Source organism: Macrobrachium nipponense, chromosome 18, assembly GCF_015104395.2.
Source record: "Macrobrachium nipponense isolate FS-2020 chromosome 18, ASM1510439v2, whole genome shotgun sequence".
NCBI classification, from domain to species: domain Eukaryota; kingdom Metazoa; phylum Arthropoda; class Malacostraca; order Decapoda; family Palaemonidae; genus Macrobrachium; species Macrobrachium nipponense.
The window spans coordinates 17,378,337-17,402,174 of NC_087211.1; the positions used below are offsets into that span (position 1 = coordinate 17,378,337).

Sequence of the window (23,838 nt, forward strand, 5' to 3'; positions counted from 1 at the left end):
CAGTAATGTGGAAACCCAGTAATAAAACACCATAGGGAAGAATAATTTTGGGAGATTCTAGCAGTAAGGATGATGATAAATAAAAAGAAAATATAGAAAGAGAAGAGAGAAGTTTTATACAATAAAGGGGAAGTGAAAATCAAGAGACGACGTGTGTAGTTGCAGTAATAAGTTTTTTATATTAAGAGCAAACAGCTCTGTAAAGAGAACAGAAATAAAAAAAAAAAGGAAACCGTCTATCCTTATCGGGTTGACAAGTCAATGAAAATTATATAACCTATCCGTGGAAGGAAGGAGAACAAGATAAAGTAAAGTAAAAGACAGAAATGTCAAACCAAATAGAAAACGGAGGCGCCGTTGCAAAGGAGAGATCGATACCGAACCAAGTCCAGGACGAAGGTCTTCTTTTTTTTCTTCTTCTATTTAAGACCGCTGCTTCTTCTCAGTGTTCCCTGAAGTCTGAACTCTGAAATAGAAAAGTATTTTTCTATAATATCACGCACTGCATAGACAACATTGAACAAGCAAAAATGAGACATTGAACGAGAAAAAGGAAATGAAGAGAAATTAACAGCTAACATCCTTCTATTTGCAGATCTGTCGAAAGAAGAAATTGAAAATCTGATGGAATCTATAAGAGATGCGACATTAGAGTTACAATTCCATGAGATAAACACGATTAAAAGAAGAAGTAGAACGAGCCAAAGAGGAGCCGTTCAAGAGACGGATCCACACCACTACTACTACTACACTTATCGGACCTTGATCGGAGCGACTTATTCCGGTTGTTGCGGGGCGCTTGGCTAGATAAAATTTGCTTTTGGGGAACGAAGTCCGAACTACGACGCCATGGCAGCTCTCATGAAAGGTCGTGTCCTGCAGCTGTGCAGTGTCCTTAGGGAAGGAAGACATATTCAGAGTCGCGGAAGGATTTTTCAGCAGCCGATTCCCTCCCTCGCTCTCGTCAACGCTAGATTGATGTCCAAGGGTGAGAAGGTTCCCTTACCCATACCGTGACCTTGGCCTTGGCTAAGAGGTCTTCATTACGTAAAATTCATTATTCAACATTTTATAACATTAATCTTAACATTTTGACCCTCCCCCTCCCCCCAAAGGTCATCGCCAGACCGATGTCAAAGGGTATGAATTAGGTAATAGAGGTACCCCTCTTACCGTGATCTTGGCCTTGGCTAGCCAGCCTTCATTACGTAAAATTCATTATTCAGCATTATTTAACAATATTTTTAAGCCCCCCAAGATCAACACCAGGCTAGGTATAGTAATGCCAAAGGGGAAATAAACCCCTCTTTCTGTGACCCTGACCATGACCAGTGGGCCTTCAATAATAGCCTATGTGAAATTCATTGTTCAGCATTCTCCAGCCCCCTCCCCACCCATCCGAGTTGTCCCGTAGTGGAATTCGTAGAGAGAAGTTCAGGGATGCATCTTAACCTAACCTGCTGGGGAGAGGGAGAGTCCTGGAGTCTTTAGCCTACCTACTAGGTACTACCTAAACTGTGGAGGCGGGTTGGGGAGTGAACCTGTACACCCTCCCCCCCTCCTTTCCTAACCTAACCTGACCTAACTTACGTAGGTAAAACTGAAGACTGCTAGGCTACCACGCCCCCTAGATGTGGTAACTACCAGTTCACGTGTAAGATGGGCAGAGTTACTACCCACCCTTTGGGGATGAATGTAAAATTATAAACAAAAGACAACAAATTTCATAAACAGAATAAAGGCATGATCACAAAGAACACCATAAAGAAAAGGCTATAACTATTCCAGTTGGCAATTGTCAGGAACCAGGCTACTGTAGTAGACTTCAGATTTGCCCTTACCTAACCAGACTTCAAGCTCCGTAAGTCATGAAAGTGAAATACAGATAAATAGTATGTAAAATCATAAACAAAAGATCATTAACATAACAAAAGCATACACAAAAGACAATAAGTATCATGGCAAACAATTGGCTGGAAGCAGGCTGTGGTAGTAGTCAGCAATTTTATCTAGAAACTGATCTTGGGCTAGGCTACCTTTGAATGCAGGTTCTAGCCTAGGCTAGGCCATGCTATCTCCTTTGAGTGCCCAAGACCTTAGAATTGAATACTAAAAACTAATAATGGCAATGACATGCCTTTATATTTTTATCAGTAAATACCTACTAAGGCTAATTCATTCTGTTTTCACTTATATTCCCATATGAAATATGCTAAAATGGCCATTATAGGTGCTTTCCAGTATTCATGTTCACTAATATGTAATTGAAATATCACAGGAGCAACCTGATAGTAATTTTAAAGGCCTGAGGGATGCCAACCCGTTTTGTGTGTGTATGTAATCATAGTCTGATAGTAGTACATATATAGTTTAGTTTTCTTGTTTTTTATTGAAGGATTGGGTTTTCCTTGCTAAAGGAAATAGGCTACCTGTTGACATATCAATAACAATAATTTACATAACACAAAAAAAAGTGTATAGGTTACTTGTAAACATAAATTAGATGCATTATTTAATAGCTTTTTATTTCATATTGATGAATTTATCATTTCTGTTAGAAATGCTTGGATTATCACATTTACCGTACATAAATGAGTGAAGACTGTAAGGAGATGCATCCTAACCTTACCTAACTTAAGGCAGTGTGTTTTACTTGGCTGAGGAAAACTTAGTCCCCCCAGCTTAAACTGACCTAAGCTGTTGTAAATTTTAGAATGAAATCATAACCCAACGTACAACACTATGTTGTTCCTAACCTTGGAGGGCCCAAAGCCCTCCCTACTTATCCTGACCCTGTTAGCCTTTAATCAGAAATAATGCTGAGTTGCATGATTATATGACTTCAACTTCATCAGTATCCTTAAATTGGGTGAAAGTAGTTAAGCAAATGAGTTTGATGAAACAGAACTAGTTGCATAAAAAGTCACTTAAAAAAAAAATCAGAAAAACTATTATTTCATATTTAAAACCACTTAGTTCCTGTTAGCCTGAGAATGATGTGGACTAAGATCTTGCTCTTACTCATTAGTTGATGGAGATTTTTTTTGCAAAGCAGGACCTTGCTGTAGTGTTTTTGCACATCCCATTCCTTCCAGTAGATTTAGATTGAGTTGATATTTGTCTTGGCTGCTAATAGTTTTGGTTTTTTGGAACCTATTTGTGAAGTCCACAGACATGCAAAGTAGAATGGGTCTCATTTGCAGTGTGGTGTTCTCGGCACTCATAATTGTGCACCATGCCTGGTACTGGGTCTGCTTCATCCAGCTCATCCACTTGTCCATCCACATTTCCACAGCTGTTCCCTGGGGCCAGTTTTGGCATAGTGTTGGAGACACTGCTGTGACATCCAGTCATAGCTTGATACCAAGATCCATCAGTTGCAGACACTCTGGATTTATTTTTGTGTAGGCTATATTCAAGTGATCAATTCATGTAGTGTATCTTTCACTTCTAATTTCATATACAGTATCTTGGGTTTTTTCTGTTGTTTTCTTTTGCTTGCTTGGGTTTAGCAAGAGCGTGAGAAGGATTGTCCTGTTTGTGAATGATTGATTTTTTCATTTTGTCTTGCTAAAAGCCGAGTTCCATTAGAAAACTTCCTGTGAATTTACAGTTTATTGATTTAAGAAGAACGAGCCAGAGTTCCATTAGAAAACTTCCTGTGAATTTACAATTTATTGATTTAAGAAGAACGTTGTGGGTTTATTTGGATATATGTATCACCACGGTTGTAAGTCAACCTTTATGGTACGTTTTCTGGTGTATTTCTTTAGCCTGAATGAGCCTCCGTACATGCTTTTGATTCAGGCCTCTCTCCTTAATCTAAGTTCTCTGTCTTTTTGCCTTTGCTACAGCAAAGAGAGTATCACATTCCAAGAACCGGACCCATTTTCTTTTTTCTTTACTTATTGGGTAGGATTCAGTCTTCAGGAGTTCAAGTTCAAGCCATTGTACTCCCTTTCTCAATTCCCATTCCTGCTACCCATACCAAGAATTAAGAAAACATGCTTTGTCCTATTAGGGCTACCCATTTGTGCTCGGAAAGGCTTGACTAAAGACTTAAAGAAGGCTGCTTCAAGGCTGTTTCATTCCTTGAAATGAGTAAAGAAGCATGTTACTAAAATAACCCCTCCTGATTGAGAAGTTACTCTTAGAGCTCATGACTGATTAAAAAGGAGGCTGTACAAGTTAAGCATACAGTTCACAATATTCAGTCATTTTATACTTCATTACTTTTTAAGCAAAATTTAAATATCCAATCTGTTTTATTGGTGAATGCTTGGACATGACAGTCAACTTTTCCCATTTTAGGTTCATTACTCATAAACTCTTGGTTGTATTAGGTTAGGTGTTACTTGCTGCAGATGAAGAGCTATGGTCAGGGGACACTTCTTCATCATCTCCGTAACGTATCCATCATACTGTTAGGTGCTAGCTTACAAAGGTATGCCAACCTACAGTGGTCAAAATATTGGGAATTAGTATGTTGTGCTTCCCTTATGTTATTATGTGAGGTACTCGAAAATGATATGAAATTTTTCTTATTACAGAGTCCACATATGAACACATTTTGGTTGACAAAAAAGGTGATGGTGGTTGTGTGGGCCTAGTCACTCTGAATCGCCCAAAGGCTCTCAATGCTCTGTGTGACCCTTTGATGATTGAATTAAATGATGCCCTGAAGACCTTAGATGCAGATCCATCAGTAGCTGCTGTTGTTATTACTGGTAGTGAAAAAGCCTTTGCTGCAGGTAAGTTTTCCTATTTGTAAGATTTTGTCAAGAAAAGCAGACATAATTCTCTTAGGTGAGTAACCATGGGGCTAGAAGGAATGTATCATTGACTGTTGCTAGTTTATCATGCCAATTCATTTTTCTCATCAGCATTTGCCATTTTTGAAATGTGTTTACCTTCTTAATGAGGATACAGTTTTAATGGGATAATAGATTACCCACTTGTTAGAAAAAAACAATAATGAAGATAATAGCTAAACAGTTGTGGTACGTTAATAGCTATCGCTGTAGCTTCATAGAGTCACAATCTTATTTTGTGGTAATTAGTCTGGAAGAGATACAAGGTTTTAGAATTTAAAGTTATTCAGTCTGCAGGAAGCACTTAGGCTAAGGCCCCACCGAATCCGTCGCGGCGCATTGTGTGCGTCCAACACGGCTATCCGTCTACAAGCGTCTCCGTCTGCTGCGCGTGTGGCCCAACCAGACAAGCGAGTGACGGTTATAAGACGGACAATTCAAACTTCAGCAGTACTTGCCGTTATGAAGGGAGCATGCGAGGTTTTCCTCTGACTCGGTGCTGTCAACCAAATTAGAGGGGTTGAACAGTAGGAAGATCTGGACTTATGACATAACTTTAGATGAGGAAAGAGTGGGGAATATGCAAAACTCTTTCATAAGTTACGATAGCGTCCAGACAAGTTTTTTTTTTTTATAATATTGTCGGATGCCACCGAAAACATTTGACTTAATTCACGAGGGCATTATATCTTGAATATCAAAATTGTATACTAATTACAGAAGATCCGTATCAACGTAAGAAATTTGTAGTAACTCTGAGGGAAGGATTACTGATTTCGAAATTAAAGTTGCACTTTATTTTATTTAATACAAAAATTAAGATACATAGAATTGTGTGTGAACTGAACACTTTGAAACTTCTGAAACAAAGATATTTACATAAATGTATCCATTAGAATATAATAAAAAAATACTTTAATCCTTTATCATAACCACTAATCATCACATTTGATCATAACTCAAAGTTGGGCATGTGGTTCAAATGCAGGTGTTGTAGGTCTACCACAATTTCTTCCTTCATGCGGACCCCAGCTCGGAGACGCACGTCCACGTGCGGCTAAAAACAAAATGTTTTGTTCCTTGTGCGTCGAGTCCGGTAACGCACCTGACGCCACGCACGCTCATGCGCCGTGTGGGGCCACTCGTGTTTGAACTATGACAGTTGATCGAAACGCACAAAACGCGTAGCCGTGTTGGACGCACGTGACGCGCCGCAACGGATTCGGTGGGGCCTTAGCCTTACATGTGCAGAGAGGAAAAAAAATGCCCATATTTATACAGTGAAATTTGTGATAGAAGAAAGATGCTGAATGACAAAGTTAGGATTGAGCCATGGTTTAAGACTGGAGAAGGGTGACGTGGCTAATAATGTACTCTTGGTGCGTGCCCTTTTATCCTGCAGATTACAGGGTAACATCTGTTTTCTACAACTGCAAAATGTTAAGATTCATGGCTGGAATGTAGTGGGAAGATCATTTTACAAGTAAGGAATTCACAGAAATGGAGTTTCCAGTGGCTGGAAGATAGATTGAGGTCTCACGAGTTTTCATGTGTGATGAGAAAGGGGTAAGGAACTGTTTGTTAGGAAAGTAGTAGGTATGGAGGGAGCAGAACAGAGATCAGTAGCATGGCTTAGAAAATAATAATGGAAAAGCTTACATAATTCTCTTAGGTAAGTAACCATGATGCTAGAAGAAACGTCTCACTGACTGTTGCTAGTTTATCATGCCAATTCATTTTTCTCATCTCGTCTGGAGACATAGAACTGTTAGGAATTTAGGCCCCCCCCAAAAAAAAGAAATGCCTCAGACAGGAGGGGAGGGGAAATTCTGATATAAAAACTGTGGCGATCAAAGTATGACATGAGTACATTTTTGTATGATTTTATGTTCCAGTTCCTGAGCCTTGGGAGTGAAAGGCATGGTGTTAATATGTTAATACTGGCTGACATTGATAAATGAGGAGTAAGTCATGTTAGTCATGTTGACTTTCCTAATGTCTTAGGAATTCATTGTCTCTTCAATATTGTGTCATGTATTTTTCATGGGTTTCTAAAAACTGTTTTGCTTCTCAGTACCAATGGTACATCAAAAATAATATGAAAGAATTTGAATGTTGTCTATGAGCTAAGAGCACTTATATATAATAGTCTACATTTTAATTTTTTTCACATAAAACTTAAGAACTCATGATTCTTTACCAATCAATTCTAAATTGATTGTGAATGCAAGATTTGATATTTCAAGAGTATAGGCTATGACACTACTATTCTCAGAATAGATGATTTGAATAAAACTTTTGTGAAAGGTTAATGATCCGTCAAGTGCATCCACATGGACCATGAAGAATTGGAGGGTTACTCTATTATTCCTTTACCATTTTCATCCTAGGTGCAGACATTAAGCAAATGGAGAATATTGAATATGTTGACTGTGTGAAGTCCAATTTCCTTGCGCATTGGGACGGCGTAACAAGAATCCGGAAACCCATCATTGCAGCAGTGAATGGATACGCTCTGGGTGGTGGCTGTGAAGTCGCTATGATGTGTGACATTATATTAGCAGGAGAAAAAGCCAAGTGAGTCTTGTTGTTTAGGCTTTGACTTTATGTTCTCCTTACACTGTGTATGATAGTGTGGGCTAATGGTGGCTTGACCAGAGTAAAGTATAACAAAGCTTCCAAGATCTGAGCGAATGCTAATTTATGGCCTAATAGCCTGTGACCTACTACTCTGTGGAACTAGGCAGCCACCGGGTTACGACGAGGGTTCCGTTCTTGAGACGCATTGTAAGCTGAAAATCGTCGTAAGCCGGAACATCGTCAAAAATCCTAAGAAAACCTTACTTTTAATGCTATGGGTGCATTAAAAACTGTGTAAACTGCATTCTTGTTGCATTTTTCATAAAAAAAAACCTTCAAATATTGATTATTTTGCATTTTTGGTGTCATATTTCTTCTGCCAGATCAGCATTGTAGGCGTCGTAACCCTGGAAATAATTTCTGATGAATATAATTGAAAAGCGCCTTAACCTCGGAACGTCGTAAGACGAAACTGTATTTACCTCGCTGCCTTATATCTCTAAATTATTAGCTTTTAATAATGGTAAATGAAGTTAGCATAAACCCATTTGAGAGCCCAGTGTGTGGTAAATTACACCAGCTAGTATATCATATTTTCATCAAATTGGAAGCTTTCAAGTTAACTGTACTGTATTACCAAAAGTAAACAAAAAGTAAGGTGATTCTTAATTTGCCAATCTTGGATTCAGTTAATTCTTAACCTTGGAGATTGTTCATGAATCTTCTAACTCCTTAAGTGGAGTCTTTAAGTAAAATGTATGACCAGAAGTTGACATCAGTGATGAAGGTTCAGCAGAATATGTATTCATTGTTGTTTTTAGTGTTTTGGACCTGCAAAACAAATCTGTCTTTAATAAAAAAAATACCCATAGTAGCATTAGTCTTGAAATGGAGAAACAAATTTACAGTTAAGTAGGAGTATGTAGTATATCTAATGATACATTTTTAGAGAGAGCTTTCTAATAGGAAACTGATCAATTCCCCTTTTCGGTCAAACAGATTCCCAAAGGCTCTCTGTAGAGATTTATTTTTAAATATATGTACATGTACTTAACTTTGGATTTGTTTCTCCAAATCAGTCTACTTTCTTACCATTGCAGTGTTGCATCTTGATTTCATGGCAAAATAGAATTAGCTCATCATTTGAAGTGACATGAAAATCATTGGCTCTTGTGTCTAGCAAAAAATTTCTTTTGACCAACCAGTCATTTGAAGAATAGTACTTGAGTTTGCTTAAAATTTTAAAAAGCATTCTGCATTATGAAATATAATTTTCAAACTTTTTTCACGATTAAGGTATGGCAGTTGCTAAAGCATAGTTTGCAATCGCGTAGTATGACGTATTATCATTGTTATTGTTTCATTTTCTTGTCATTAATTTTTAGATTTGGACAACCAGAAATTATCATTGGCACAATCCCAGGAGCTGGTGGTTCTCAGCGCCTTGCAAAGGCTATTGGAAAATCTCGAGCTATGCAGATGTGTCTAACCGGAGATATGATTACGGCACAGCAGGCTAATGACTGGGGTCAGTATATAATGCAAACGTGAATTCAAAGTAACCAGTACATATTGTTATTTTTATTTTTATATTATTTGTTTGAGTGCCTTTTCAGAAAATTTTGCATTTTTACAGATAGATATATTCACTTGAATGATAAACATTGGATACATCTTAGCTAAAGTTAGAAATGTTAACAATAATTTTTAACTTACTAATTCAGATCTCTTTCTTAGATTATGTTTGCCCAATTAATCAATATCTTTCATATTAATTAACATTTATATTACAGGCTTAGTAAGTTCAGTGCACCCTCCAGATCAGCTTGTAAGTGAAGCTATCAAAATTGGAGAAAAAATTGCAACACATTCTAAAGTTATCGTAGGAATGTGTAAGGAGGCAGTCAACAAATGTGAGTAACTTATTAGCTGTTGATTTGTGCATTTGCAGGTAATCGTAGTACATTTTGAAAGTTCTTAACTTTGTCAAGCAAAGTGGTGCAGGGGTTAGTATTTGTGATCTAATAGAAATGTATATGAGTGATGATATACATGCAGTATTTTGAAGTCATTTGTAAACTCATATTTAGCTTGACTATAATTGCAAGGTCTTCATAGCAAACCCACTAATCATATAAGGACCAGAAGGCTATTGCAATGTGCCCAGACAAAGCCATTTTGAAATCTTTATTGAAAAAGGAGCTTTAGGTGACTGCTAACATACGCAAGTTTTGCTGACTATAAACATGGCTCGAAACCTCTCCAGCTTCATGGAATTATATATTTCTCTTTAATCCATTTTTTTGTTCATTCAATTCTTTTCTTCGTCATCTGAGTTAATCCTTCTTTTTCATATCTTTAAAAAGTAAAAGAATGTTAGTTATTACTTAAAGGCTGGTTATTGCTGGCTTCATGTAAATGTTGAGCCAAATTTTGTGTGTGTTCGATTTAAGTTTTCTTCATTTTGTTTTTAGTAGTTCATTCTTATTTTCCAACATTTGGATTTGAAGTTACAACAAAAAAAGCAAAAAGACCCACATTAATATCAACAGAATATTTCCCTGCATTCAGTGGATAGCAAATTTTTCTCTGACTTTTGATGGTGCATGTGTGTATTTTTGCTAAGTTGAATGTGCATAATGAAAATCATTACTGAATGTGTGCAGTACTGATCATTGTGAATAAATATTTTTATATTCTCGTTTCCAGTGGGATCAAGATATCACATAAGACTTGGTTCTTGCACTTCATAATGTACATGCCCAAATAGTGCAAACTTTCGCTGTTGTGTTTCAGAAGTGTTGACAGCTAAGTTAAGAATGTAGAATAAATTTGTATTTACAATCATTAGCTCCCCTGAAGTGACCTTTGGATACAAAATTAAGGGAGATTTCTATAAATGCTGTCAATAGTTTCTCTGAGATGAAATGAAATTATTTGAATTAAAAAAAAAAATTATAACACGAATGTAAATCTCATGAAAACTTAGAAAAACAGATCTGCTTAACGTGTGATATGTTCAGGTTATCTGGAAACACTTGAATGTGAATATGCATCAGACACTTTGAGCAATATTTGAAACATGAATTGTCGTTTACAGCTTTATGAAACTTGACTTTTGGCTCTTTCAATTTCTCATTCAGAGAGGTTACAGACACTTAAGATTCACCAAGGAGCAGTTTTCAGGCACAAACGCCAAATTTTTATGATTGTACGGTTAGTAATATTTTGCCAACCTTCAAGCTTCAATGCCAGATGGCATAACCTCCCAACAGCTTTTAAATACATTTATGAAAGTACTTTACAAATTTTACTTGAATATGAATTTCTTGTTTTTATTTTATATTAGGAACTTTTAAATTTAATCCTTGCCTTTTCTTTGCAGCTTATGAATTGTCACTGAGCGAAGGCCTCAATTATGAGAAGAAACTGTTCCATTCAACTTTTGCTACAGTAAGTAAACAGCATAGAAATGCCTCAGACCCTTCTCTTTAATAGACCTATACTTTTTCCTTTATTTAGTAAACTTTTGTAAGCATGCTGTCATAATAAACAATTAAATTGTATACAGTGAATGATTGTTTATGTTTTTTTTTATTTGTTGATGGGGTGTAGAAGTAGGCTTTGTATAACAACAATGTATAGCATCTACCCCTCCATTAGATAATTACCTACAGACATCATTGATTTTATATCTGTTTACCTCAGGTGTTATTTTTTAGTACTGCTTAGTGTTTTAGAAGCAAAATACAAAATCACATATTCATGCCGGGAATAAAAAAAAAGGAAATAGAGAAATGATATAAGTACACACAGTACATTTCTCTACAATGTGTTTCTCAACTGACATTTTGATAACATTGTTGTGAAGACTTAATACTTAATTAGAAGTATGGAATTCAAACTGGTTTATTTGCTATTAACCAAATGTAAAAGAGTATAATGAAGAAAGTCATGCAAATTAACAGTCCCATCATTGTAGGCCTGAGTAAAATTAAAAGTAAATGAGCTGTATTCACTTAAATTAAATAGATGCAGAATATATATTGAACTTGATTTAAAGAGCTTGAATTTATGTTATGTCACTGGGTGGTGTGTAAAACTTCTTTGCTCATATTTCAAATATTTTGAAGTCAGAACATAAACTTTTAATTACAGTAAAGGGTAAATGTGCTGTGTTAATTTCTAGTACTGTATGGGTTATCTTTATGTTGTATATAAATAATACAGACTTTAAGTTGTAATTCCACAGGTAGATCTAGGATTTGATAAGAGTACCTTTAGAGTGGTTGTGATGAATTTTGTTTCCTCTTCAACATTTTTCACTGAAAATATCAACTGCCATCTGTAGCCAGCAAAGGCATTTTAAAAACAAACAGGTGTCCAGTTTATGTTTCAGCATTTTATGCACTCATGAAGTGGTTTGTACACAAGACACATTTTTTTTTTTTTGTACATGAACTTCCCTGCCAGATATATACTTAGCTTAGGTCTCTGACGTCACGACAGAAAATTCAAAACTCGCGGCACACGCTACAGGTAGGTCAGGTGATCTACCTTACCCGCCGCTGGGAGGCGGGTGTAAGAACCAGTCCCCCTTTCTTGTCAGATTATTTTCTGTCGCCGGCTGGACAACACCTGTTGTTCAGTCCTTACGATAGTTAAATTCGTTCTCGTTGCCGACGATTTGGATTTTGGTGAAGTACCCTTTGTTTGTTGGCTTGGCATACGCTTTTTGGACTGTTTTTGGATTTTTCTTTTGGATTTCTCTTACAATATCTTTAATCATGGATGATTCTGAAATTAAGAAACCTAGTTTATTTAGGGTTTGTTCAGTGAAGGAATGTAAAGTTAGGCTTCCTAAAGCTGCATTAGATCCTCACTCTGTATGTACGTCTTGTAGAGGGAATGAATGCTCTTTTATTAACCCTTGCAAAGAGTGTGAGAATTTGGATGAGGATGGTTGGAAGGCTCTTTCTTCTTATGTGAGAAAGTTAGAGAAGGATAGGGTGCGCAAGGCTTCTTCAAGGAGCTCTAGTAGATCGAGGGTGAGTGAAGTTGACGCTGAGCCTGTAGTAGAAGTAGTTCCTTCTCCAGTTTCAGCCCCTGCGCCCAGCTTTGAACCCAAAGATTCGTTTTCGGAAGTTGCTTCTGGGAGAGCCTCGATCAGGAGTAAGGAGAGCCTCGCTCGCTCTCGACAAGGTAAGAGTGATGATAGTGCAAGTGATCAGTGCAGTGCCCCTAGTGCAGTGGAGGGTGCGTCTGACCGGCTCACTAACGCTTCCAGGCCTAGACACCTTCCAGACTCCCAGACCCAGTGGAGGAGGAAAGTCGAAAGCCGCAGGAAGGTTAGGGAGAACCCCCACCGGTCAGGCGTCCCTCGGCAGTTCCTGTTGCTCGTTCCCAGGCTGCCTTGGATCGAACCAAGGAGGAGTTATTGCGCCAGTGCTTCTCGTCATCTTCGTCGCCTTCTCCTCAGCGTAGATGGAGCGCCTCGGAGTTGTCTCGCCCTCTCAAGAGGCCCTGGAAGGATCCTTGCGCCCTTCCTACCAGCCCCGAATCCTTCGCGGAAGAACCAGAAGTGGAACGCAAGAGAACCAAGATTTCGTCCGGTTACGCTTCTCCTGTTCGCTCTCGGACTTCGTCCCCTGTAGAGGAGTTTAAGAGATCTCCTGCGCGTATCCTGGCGGGTCTGCAGGCGCAGATTGCGGCTTTAGCGGAGTCTATTGCCGGGACTTCTCATCGTCGGAAGGACGCCTCACTTCCGGTGAAGAAGTCTAAGAACGTTTCTTCGGCTAAATCTCCTCTGGCTAGAGAAGCTTTTGAGCCTGTTAGTAGGAGGTCAGAAGTGCAGGCTGGAGCTCGGGATCTTTCTCCGAGTAGGCTCTCCTCTCTTCCCAGCAAGAGTTGTGAGCATGTAAGGCGTAAGGAGCCAGACAGGCTCTCTCCTCAGGATTTCCGCTCCTCTTCATTAGGCTCAAGAGTTGACAGACGTCAAGAGCTTGACAGACGTCAAGAGCCTCGTTTTTCGTCAGGAGCGAAGGAAGAGTTCTTCGCCTGGTGGCCACTCTCCTTTTGAACGGACGCTCGGAGCCTAGTAGGCGTTCAAGAGCCTATAGGCGCCAAGAGCCTATAGGGCGCCAAGAGCCTGGTAGGCGGCAACGGAAGCTTTCTCCTCCGTTAGATCACTCCCGATCGGATAGGCGCTCAGAGCCTTGTAAGCGCCGCGCTTCTGACAGGGATTCATCTGTGGATGTTTTCTCTCCCCGTGGCAGGCGTCAAGAGCCTGGCAGGGGTTTTGAGCCCAATAGGCATCAAGAGCCTGGCAGGCGTATTGAGGATGGCAGGCGCCAAGAGCCTAGCAGGCGCAGAGAGCCTGATAGGCGCTCTCCCTTATCCAGACGCTCTTCTGTGGAGTTAGAATCTGTTTCCGACAGACGAGCCTCCACTTGTAGGCGCTCTCCTAGCAGGCGCTCCCCAAGTAGGCTCTCTCCTGGGAGGCGCTCTCAAAGTAGGCGCTCTCCTAGTAGGCGCTCTCCAACTAGGCGCTCTCCTAGTAGGCTCTCTCCTGGGAGGCGCTCTCCTGGTAGGCGCTCCCCGTGTAAGCGCTCTCCCAGTGGTTTTTCTCCCAGTAGGCGCTCTCCGAACAGGCGCTCTCCAAGGATTAGCTCTCCTCCGGCAGTAGAGCTTCAAGACGTCATTCTTCGGAAGAATTTGTTGGGGATTCGGAGGAAGATTTGCCCAAGGATGCTTCGGTTTCTTCGTATAAGAGATTGATAGACCTCCTCTTGCAAGATTTTGGGGAGTCTCTTTCGGCCGTTGCTCCTCCGTCTCCTCCGTCCTTATTTTCAACGACCAATACGGCTAAGAAGTCTTCAGTCGTTAAGATGAAGCCTACAGTGTCTATGAAGAAGGCTCTGAAGAACTTTGACGACTGGTTGGTTTCAAAAGAAGAGAAAGGCAAGACAGTTTTTTCTTTTCCCCCGTCCAAGCTGACGGGTAAGATGGGGTTCTGGTACGAGTCAGGAGAGCCCTTGGGTCTGACTCTTCCCTCTTCTGCAGACTCGGACTTCTCTTCGTTGGTTGATTCCGCACGTCGCTCGGCGCTGAATTCTGCGAAGACGACGTGGGGTATGAGCGAGTTGGATCACCTTCTGAAGGGAATGTTCCGAGTCTTAGAAGTTTTTAACTTTCTTGACTGGACCCTTGGAGTGTTGGCTAAGAGGACTCAAGAGCAAGACACTCTTTCGCCTGAAGACCTCCACGCAGTTCTGTCTTGCATGGACAAGGCAGTGAGAGACGGTTCCGGGGAAATTGCTTCACTTTTTGGTGCAGGAGTAGTAAAGAAGAGGGCCGTTTTCTGCTCTTTTCTTACCAAGGCGGTTTCTCACGCACAGAGAGCTTCCTTGCTGTATTCACAACTTTCCCCGCAACTCTTCCCCAAGAAGACTATTAATGATATCTCCAGCTCGTTATCAGCAAAAGCGACGCAGGATATGCTGGCTCGCTCTGCTAGAATTCCGAAACCTTCGTTTCAACAGAAGACGAAGAAGGAGGCTCAAAGTAGGCAAGAACCCTTTCGAGGAGGACCTTCGTCTCGCTCTTCTTCCTCCAGAGGTTCGAGACCACCTAGAAGAGGAAGGACCTTCTCTCGGTCTATTAGGGCCAAGAAGTAGTTCGTGTGTCCTCCAGACAACTGTGGGTGCCAGACTTCTGAACTTTGCAGATGTCTGGGCACGAAAGGGGGCGGACAACTGGTCCCTCGCGATCATCAAGAGGGGATACCTCATTCCCTTTATCTCGAGACCACCCTTGACCACCACTCCAAGGGCACTGGTGGCCAAATACAAAGACCTACTAATGAATCAAGCCCTCGCTCTAGCGGTAGAGCTGATGTTAGAGAAAGAGGCAATAGAGATGGTTCAGGACCCTCTTCAGCGGGGTTCTACAACCGTCTGTTTCTAGTTCCCAAGAACTCAGGAGGATGGAGACCGGTTCTGGACGTGAGCGCCCTGAATGTCTTTGTGAAGAAGAGGAAGTTCGCTATGGAGACGACGTCCATCCAGTCTTAGGCAAGCTCTTCGTCCCGGGGACTGGATGGTGTCGCTGGACCTTCAGGACGCTTACTTCCATGTGCCGATCCATCCTTCTTCTCGCAAATTTCTCAGATTCATGTGGGGAGGGAACGTTTTTCAGTTCAGGGCCCTATGCTTCGGCCTTTCCGCGGCCCCCCAAGTATTCACAGGACTGATGAAGAACGTTGCCCAGTGGCTTCATCTCGAGGGAGTGAGGATTTCCCTCTACTTGGACGATTGGCTTATCAGGGCCAAATCCAAGGAGAAATGTCTGGAGGACTTACGAGTGACGTTGGATCTAGCAGCTTCTCTGGGTTTGCTAGTGAATTTTGAGAAGTCACAGCTAATCCCCAGTCAAGAGCGTATCTATCTGGGGATTCTGATGGCTTCTCAGGTTTTTTGGGCGTATCCGTCCCGGAGAGGATAACCCGAGGTTTGGAGAAGGTAGCAATCTTTCTAGAGAAAGATGTATGCACAGCGAGGGAGTGGATGAGTCTGTTGGGGACACTCTCCTCGCTGGAGCAATTCGTTTCTCTAGGAAGGTTGCACCTCAGACCCCTACAGTTCTTCCTGACGAGGAACTGGGATCGAAAATCTCAAGGTCTGGACTTTGCGTTCAAGATTTCGCAAGAGATAAAGGAGGATCTACGTTGGTGGCTAGACCCTCTATTGTTCAAGGAAGGCCTTTCCTTGCAGGTTCGGAACCCCAACCTAGTGTTGTATGCAGACGCTTCGGACATAGGTTGGGGCGCTACTCTCGGGTCGAGAGAAGTGTCAGGCACCTGGATGGGGGATCAGGTGTCCTGGCACATCAACAAGAAGAGCTAACAGCGATTTGGTTAGCTCTCAAGACCTTTGAACCCCTCGTAAAAGGGAAATATGTTCAGATCAACTCGGACAACACTACAGCCCTGGCTTACATTCGGAAACGGGGGGGACTCACTCTTTCTCCCTGTACGAGACAGCGAGATCGCTCCTCCTGTGGTCAGAGGAAAGGAAGATAAGGCTTCTCACCAGGTTCGTACAGGAGGGAAAGAAAGAAATGTCAGAGCGGATCTGCTAAGCAGAAGGAATCAAGTCCTTCCCTCAGAGTGGGACTCTGCACGCGGACGTATGCCAGGAGCTGTGGAGGACGTGGGGCAGGCCCCATCTCGATCTATTTGCGACCTCCAGGAATGCGAGGATAGATCTATACTGCTCCCCTATTGCAGACCCAAGAGCAGTGGCAATAGATGCATTCCTGATGGATTGGAGGAATCTGGATCTTTACGTGTTCCCGCCTTTCAAGATTCTAGGGGGAAACGTTAAGGAAGTTCGCAGCTTCAGAGGAGCAAGGATGACTTTGATAGCTCTGTTCTGGCCCGCCCACGACTGGTTCACAGAGGTACTGGAATGGCTGGTGGATGTCCCAAGATCCCTACCTCTAAGAGTCGATCTGCTCAACAGCCCCACTTCGACAGTTTCACAAAAAACCTCCCCGCGCTCAGTCTGACTGGATTCAGACTATCAAGAGTCTCGTCAGAGCTAAGGGCTTTTCGGCAAAGTCTGCAAGGGCTATTGCCAATGCACGTAGACCTTCCACATCTAGAGTCTACCAGTCAAAGTGGGATGTTTTTCGACGCTGGTGCAGGACTCATAAAGTTTCCTCCTCCAGTACCTCTGTGACTCAGATAGCAGATTTCCTTATCTTCCTGAGGGAAAAATGCGGGTTGGTTGTCTCCACCATCAAGGGATACAGGAGCATGCTTTCCTCAGTTTTTCGTCATAGAGGATTAAACATATCTGAGGACAAGGACCTCCATGATTTAATCAGATCGTTTGAAACGGTTAAAAGAACCTCCTCCTTAGTTCCTAGCTGGAATCTAGATGTCGTGCTGCTCTTCCTGAGGTTCCTCAAGGTTCGAACCTCCCCATACTGCTTCGTTCAGAGACTTTCGATGAAGACTCTTTTTCTCGTGGCGTTAGAGTCAGCGAAGAGGGTCAGCGAGCTGCAGGCTCTAGAAGGTGAGGTAGGTTTCCAAGGAGGCTCCGCGGTTTGCTCTTTTCTTCCGGCTTTCCTAGCCAAGAATGAAAACCCTTCTTCGCCGTGGCCAGGAGCTTCGAAATCAAAAGCTTTATCCTCCTTAGTTGGGACAGAAGAGGAGAGATCTCTTTGCCCGGTGAGAAGCCTGAAATATTATCTTCAGAGGAAGAAAAGACTTGCTGCTAATGAAAGCAATCTCTGGTGCTCTGTAAGGGACCCCAGTAGGCCCTTATCTAAAAATGCAACACTCTCATTCTTTATCAGGAATGTTATTAGAGAAGCACACACTTCTTGCAATCAGCAACAGTTTAACCTTCTGAAAGTCAAGGCGCACGAAGTACGGGCCATCGCGACGTCTTTGGCTTTCAAGAAGAATTTGTCATTACAAAACCTTATGAAGGCCACTTTTGGAGGTGTGAATCAGTCTTCTTCAATCACTACCTAAAGGACGTATCGATTACGTATGAAAAGTGTTTTGGGCTAGGCCCTTACGTATCGGCGGATTCAGTGCTGGGGCAGGGAGCTGAAACACATCCTTTTTAATCCTTTTCCCTGTTAGTTTTAAGTTTGAGTTTTTGGTTGTATGAAGGAGGTTGCAGGAGGCAGCTCCTTCTTTCGTATACTAATGTTAGTATTTGGTTAGGTGATCGGTTGTTGTCTTGAGGCTCCTTGCAATTGGTAGTGATAGGCTCTGGCATGTAAGCGGGTTGATCCCCATTGACCAGATCCTGCTTGGATTCTGCCAAGTAAGTGGACTCAGTTCCATTTGGTAGACCCAAAGAGTTCTTCAGCCATAGGTCACGCCCTCGCTGAGACTCTTAGCAACGCAGACTAATAGACAGTAACTATCAAGTCTTCTGCCTAAATTCAGGTAAGAACAGAGGTTTATATTATGTATTCCTTTAACATGTGTTGTCCCCACTTTCTAAGTAAGTATGTGTCTCTTTCCCTCACCAAGGGTGTCAATCAGCTAAGTATATCTGGCAGGGAAGAAGTTCATGTACAAAAAATTGATATTGTTAGTATACAATAAAGTTTTGTACATACTTACCTGGCAGATATATACGATTGATGGCCCGCCCAGCCTCCCCTCAGGAGACAGGTGGAAGAAAATAACCTGACAAGAAGAAAGGGGGACCTGGTTTCTTACACCCGCCTCCCAGCGGCGGGTAAGGTAGATCACCTGACCTACCTGTAGCGTGTGCCACGAGTTTTGAATTTTCTGTCGTGACGTCAGAGACCTAAGCTAAGTATATATCTGCCAGGTAAGTATGTACAAAACTTTATTGTATACTAACAATATCATTTTTTGTAGCATGTTAACATTTTCTTCATTTACAGAGTGATCGTGCAGAGGGAATGAAAGCATTTGTCCAGAAGAGGAAGCCAGAATTTACTGACAGCTAATTTGACTGAACACACAAAATATCAGGATATATTTTGCAGGTAACACCTTATTGTTAAGTAGTGGACAGTAGTAGAAGTTTTTATATTAAAAGGCATATATTTTTGTTGTCTGGAATAAAAATGGTTAAACTGAGGGCATTTTGGGAATAAGTATTTTGGAGTTTGTTTCAAAGTTAAGATTAGTATGTAAATTATGGTAACTAATGAGTTTGATCTGATTCTGAAGGAAAAATTAAGGCCTGCAAATGCAATGTTGTGTCATAACCCCTTTATTTGCTTGATAAGACACTATATGACAGTATTTTGCATTACATATCTATATCTTGGGTAAAGAACTTTTGGACAAGTAAGTAATAGCAACATTAACACCCAATAACATATCCAGCAACAGTTATAATGATTAATAATAATGATGATGATAATGCTTCCTCGAAATAAATTGCGATGAATTTTTCAAACAAGTGGCTCTTCCAAAAGATATGTGGGCTTAAAGCAGATTGACAGTATTAATGGTGGCATCTTGTGTGTCATAGTATTCTAATGTGAATTGGCCTTTATGCGAAGAAAGCAGCTGATTCAATGGGTTGCTCCTTTGGCCAGGAAGTACTACTGTAATGCCTTCAGTTTTTCTTAATCTATCTTATTCTTAATGTCTTCTGTACATAAGTCTGTAACTGTTGTTTACCAGTCACTTGACAAGGAAATTGATCTAAGTTGTTTCCTTGATTTCAAGGAGGATGGTGTAAGACAGTTAGCTGCCTCTTCTAAACTGGAGCACATAAAGAAATATATTTTTAGCATCATGATAGTTTTTTTTTACTTGTCGATGGTCTCTTCAAGGGAAATGGGAATGTTATATTTATATTTCAATCACCATATATACGGAATCTAATGGTCACTTTTTTGTTAGATATGTATGTAATTGTAATAACCACAATACCCATTAAACTTCTCGAATTCTTTGTACTTTTTGCATAAACTTGTCACTACAAAGCTGTAGATCTAAATGTAAGAAATGAAGTAGTACCGACCATAGACACAAATCATAAATGTTTGGTATGTTAGCTTATGGGATCTCTGTAGCCTAACAGTTTTTGCAATTCATCCAGAATACTTCTATCGCTTCTTGCTGTTCTTGCAGCAACTGATTCACAGCCCACGAAGTATCCCAAGGTAATAGAAATGTTCTGCCTCTTTTAAGGCTTGCAATTACACCGTAACATGATCGCCTTCCCTACTTCCCAATTTCCTCTGAATGAGCTCATCTGGCTCTGGCTACTTTATTCATAATAGTTTCCAGCTTCATCCCAGGCATCATATGAAAGTTTTGTTCCTTACACATTGATTTGATATCCTCTCCTCTCCATCCCACTCTTCCATCTTTTGATTACATATTGCTTCTAGTATTTTGTCAAATTCTGCAAGCTTTCAAAAGCCTCCATTGGCACTTTTGTAGCTACTTCCATTGCTATGACAAACAGCTAAAGAGCTTAAATCTGATTCCTGAGGGACACCAACAGTTACTTCAAATTCCTGTTATATACTTGCTGCTGTCTTCACCATAGATCTTGTGTTTAGTACAGTAACATCATGAAGTCATAGAGTCTTTCTGATATCATGTGCATTTGTAGTGTAACTAAGTGATTATTTAATTCTTTGTGTTAGTGCTCTGTCAGTTGCCTCTTGACATTCACGAATATGTGGTCAAGTCTCATCCTTTTCACATGAGACCTCCCCAGTTGTTGATAAATCGTAAATATTGCCTCTGTTGTTAATTTCTCTGGCATGAAACTGCACCAACAGTTGTCACTCTTAACAGTTTTTTCTGCATATTTTCTGCATCCACTTCTTTGATATTTTTAAGGTGTGTGCAAGCAATAATATTTTTCTGTGATTTTCACACTGTATAGTATCCACTGGTTGTTTTTATGAAATATTGTAACATTAATAATGTATTCTGGCACTCCAATATATTAATTTATATTTTTTCAGTGTTACGTATTGTTTTCACTTATATATTAAAATTAATAGGTACACAAACTAGGCAGGCAAATAATTTCATAGGCATTTATATTAGTACCTGATCAGTCTTGACAAGACATGGCTGACCAAAACTGTTTTATCCTCAGTTAGGGCTCAAATTTGGATCAAGACATTTTTACAGGAGTGGCACATGTTGGTAGGAAGAGACCATAGTTAGAGTATAAATAAGAAAGAAACTCAGGGTAGTGCTAAACGCATACTGCAAAGTTAGGTTAGGTTAGGAACTGTTAACATCCTTACATCTCTTAGAATATTGTGCTTTAAATCAAGTTTGTTGAGAAGCTGAGCCTCTTCAAGAAATCTATTGTTTATTTGTGTCTTGTGTCAGTTCATGCACAAGTTTCATTGTGTATGACATGAAAGTATTTATAAATGTGAATGAATTCAGTTAATGGCATATGGAAAATTTTATTTTGAGATAATATACAGTATTTCTGTTGTAACTCCTGAATGCGAATTAGTTTTATACAAGTATTTATATCATAATGATAAGCTTTTCGGTGATTACTAAATACTGGAAATTTTGCATTTTTTTTTTCAAAGTTTTGTAATAGGTACAAAATTTTGCATTTGTAATTTTCCATGTATGTATACCATGAGTCAGAATCTATGGAAAAACATTTTAGTATGTTGCATCTGTCATTGAATTGATCCTTAAAGTGTTAAAATGTCTGTGTGTATTGTCAAATGGTATTTAGTAAAGTAGTATTTTTTCTCAGGTTTGTGAAAATATAGGAGAATATATAGTAAATCCATAAAAAATAGAGTTGGGTATCTTACAACTGATTACTGTTCTTGTCTGTAACACATTCAATCACTCTAAGTTCTGTGCTTATTTTATTCTAAGTGTTACTTTATTAAAAGTAAGCACATTTTCTAAGTAAAATGACAATTATGGAAGTATCAGCAAATAAGTTTGTCTGGTTGCTTATACCTCACACAAGCAAAAGTTAGTTTGTGTGTCTGTCTGTCTGTATGTCTATCTGTCTGTACTTTTAATGCAGGAGTATACTGCATCATATATAATTATAATAAATAAAAATATTGATCCACTTATTGCTATTTGATATCTTGTGTGTATACGACATTTTACTCTTGAGATAATGCGTGTTCAAAATGCTTGATAACTTCGATATTGTATGTTCCATTGAATTGTATTTATATATAGTGTTGTGAATTTGAATTAACTTTGCATTCTATACATTTTTTTTTCTACAGGTTTGTTTAGAGGCCATGGAAAAGTGCAAGATTTTTCCAATAGATTAAGGTAAACGTATACTAGAAGTAACCAAGATACAGTTTAAGAATTTGTAGTATGCATATTCATTTTAATAAAGTTGGCAATTGTTAACTTGTTTTACCAAGCCTTATATATAAACATGGACATCATCTGTGGGGGTGGGTGACATATCCCCCCACTTATTAAGGGTGGATGATCCACTCACTGCTGGACAAGATTCTCTCAGCATTCACAATCATTTTTCTTGCTTTTCCTCTAGTACTGTCACAAGTACATAGTATGTACAGTTGAACACAGGTTTCCCTGGTACACCGTCTTGCGAGACTTCGAAAAATTACATGGTAACAGTGTTTACTGAGGGAGATGGGGGGGAGAACCCCTTCTCTGCTGACAAGAGTTCCACCAATAAGTTCTGGAGTTCGTTTGGTGGGCGGAGTTATTAGGAATGGTTGGAGAAAGACACACACACACACACACACGGGGTAAAAAAAAATCTGAGCAGTTTATATAGTTGTAATGAAGATTGTCTCACTTGTAATATAAGTTTGTTTATTAAGGTTCCATTTAACTTTCGGCCAAGACGTTATCCTACAACCGTGTCTATTATTATATATCGGTCATATTCATTACACAATACTTAAAATTGATCAACATATTGGTATTGCCGAAAATCACGAACATCATAACAGGATATTTTAACCTTATCACGTAAGCCAAGTTTACAGCATTGGTTGCAGTGCGTTTCCTCTCTCTCTCTTATACTAGCTAACTTATATATCTCTCTCTCAACTATACTAGCTAACTTAGTGATAAGAAAAACCCCTGCGCTCAGTATGCAGTTCTGATATGTCATTAGCGTATTCAGGAGAGGATCAGTGACCCAATAGTATCGAAGATTGCCCTTCCTGACAATACCCATAATCATAACCAAAGCAAAGACATTTCTCATCTCTGATACTGTAATGTCATAAGCTCTTGTTCCCTTGAGTGTTCGCTTGATATATTACCCCATTTCATAACATGAAATTAACGATTGGATCTCTCTACAGTCAGTTCCATTATAGAATTATTAAAAATAGAATAAAAAAAACTTTATTCCTGATATACTATCAACAAAATTGAAGGTGTGCGGCAAAAAATTATCGCCACTAATCCTTTGCCACACAGGATTAGCTGGTCTGACGTACTGACAACCTCCTAGGGCCACCCTCCCACCCCTCCCCCTCCCCCGCGCAGTTCATACAAAATTGAAGGTGTGCGGCAAAAAAATTATCGCCACTAATCCTTTGCCACACAGGATTAGCTGGTCTGACGTACTGACAACCTCCTAGGCCACCCTCCCCTCCCCTCCCCCGCGCAGTTCATACAAATGGAAGACGAGCAGTGCAAACGGCCAGCAAGACCTCTAATGAGGCACTAAGTAGTACAGAACCAATATCAATACAATAAGCTATGAAGGCGCACAAAATTAAAAACTTAAGAACGTCACATGACGTAAACAACATGTGTGGGACGACTTCTGCAACACGTCATATGACGTGGTTGACATTTTAAGGGTTAACTGTTGTTTTTCTAAAATTATGTATGCACTGATATATTATAGACTATATATTTCGTTGACCTCAGGTGATAGGTGAAGTCATTTGGGCTTTCCTTATA

At 40.1% G+C, this 23,838-nt stretch overlaps 1 protein-coding gene across 2 annotated transcripts; it reads left to right on the forward strand.

The window, feature by feature from the left end:
- Positions 1–742: 742 nt before the first annotated feature.
- LOC135196886 (enoyl-CoA hydratase, mitochondrial-like) lies at positions 743–22,290 on the forward strand. Of its 2 annotated transcripts, XR_010310508.1 has the most exons (9): positions 743–988; positions 4,551–4,751; positions 7,202–7,388; positions 8,777–8,919; positions 9,185–9,304; positions 10,777–10,844; positions 18,831–18,935; positions 20,006–20,069; positions 22,158–22,290. XR_010310508.1 is itself a non-coding variant. In XM_064223660.1 (8 exons), exons 1-7 carry the CDS (start codon positions 850–852, stop codon positions 18,894–18,896), a joined length of 924 nt encoding a protein of 307 aa, XP_064079730.1. In that variant the 5' UTR covers positions 743–849; the 3' UTR covers positions 18,897–18,935; positions 22,158–22,290. The 2 variants fall into 2 exon arrangements, 1 of the variants encoding a protein (XP_064079730.1); XM_064223660.1 differs by lacking the exon at positions 20,006–20,069.
- Positions 22,291–23,838: the final 1,548 nt, after the last annotated feature.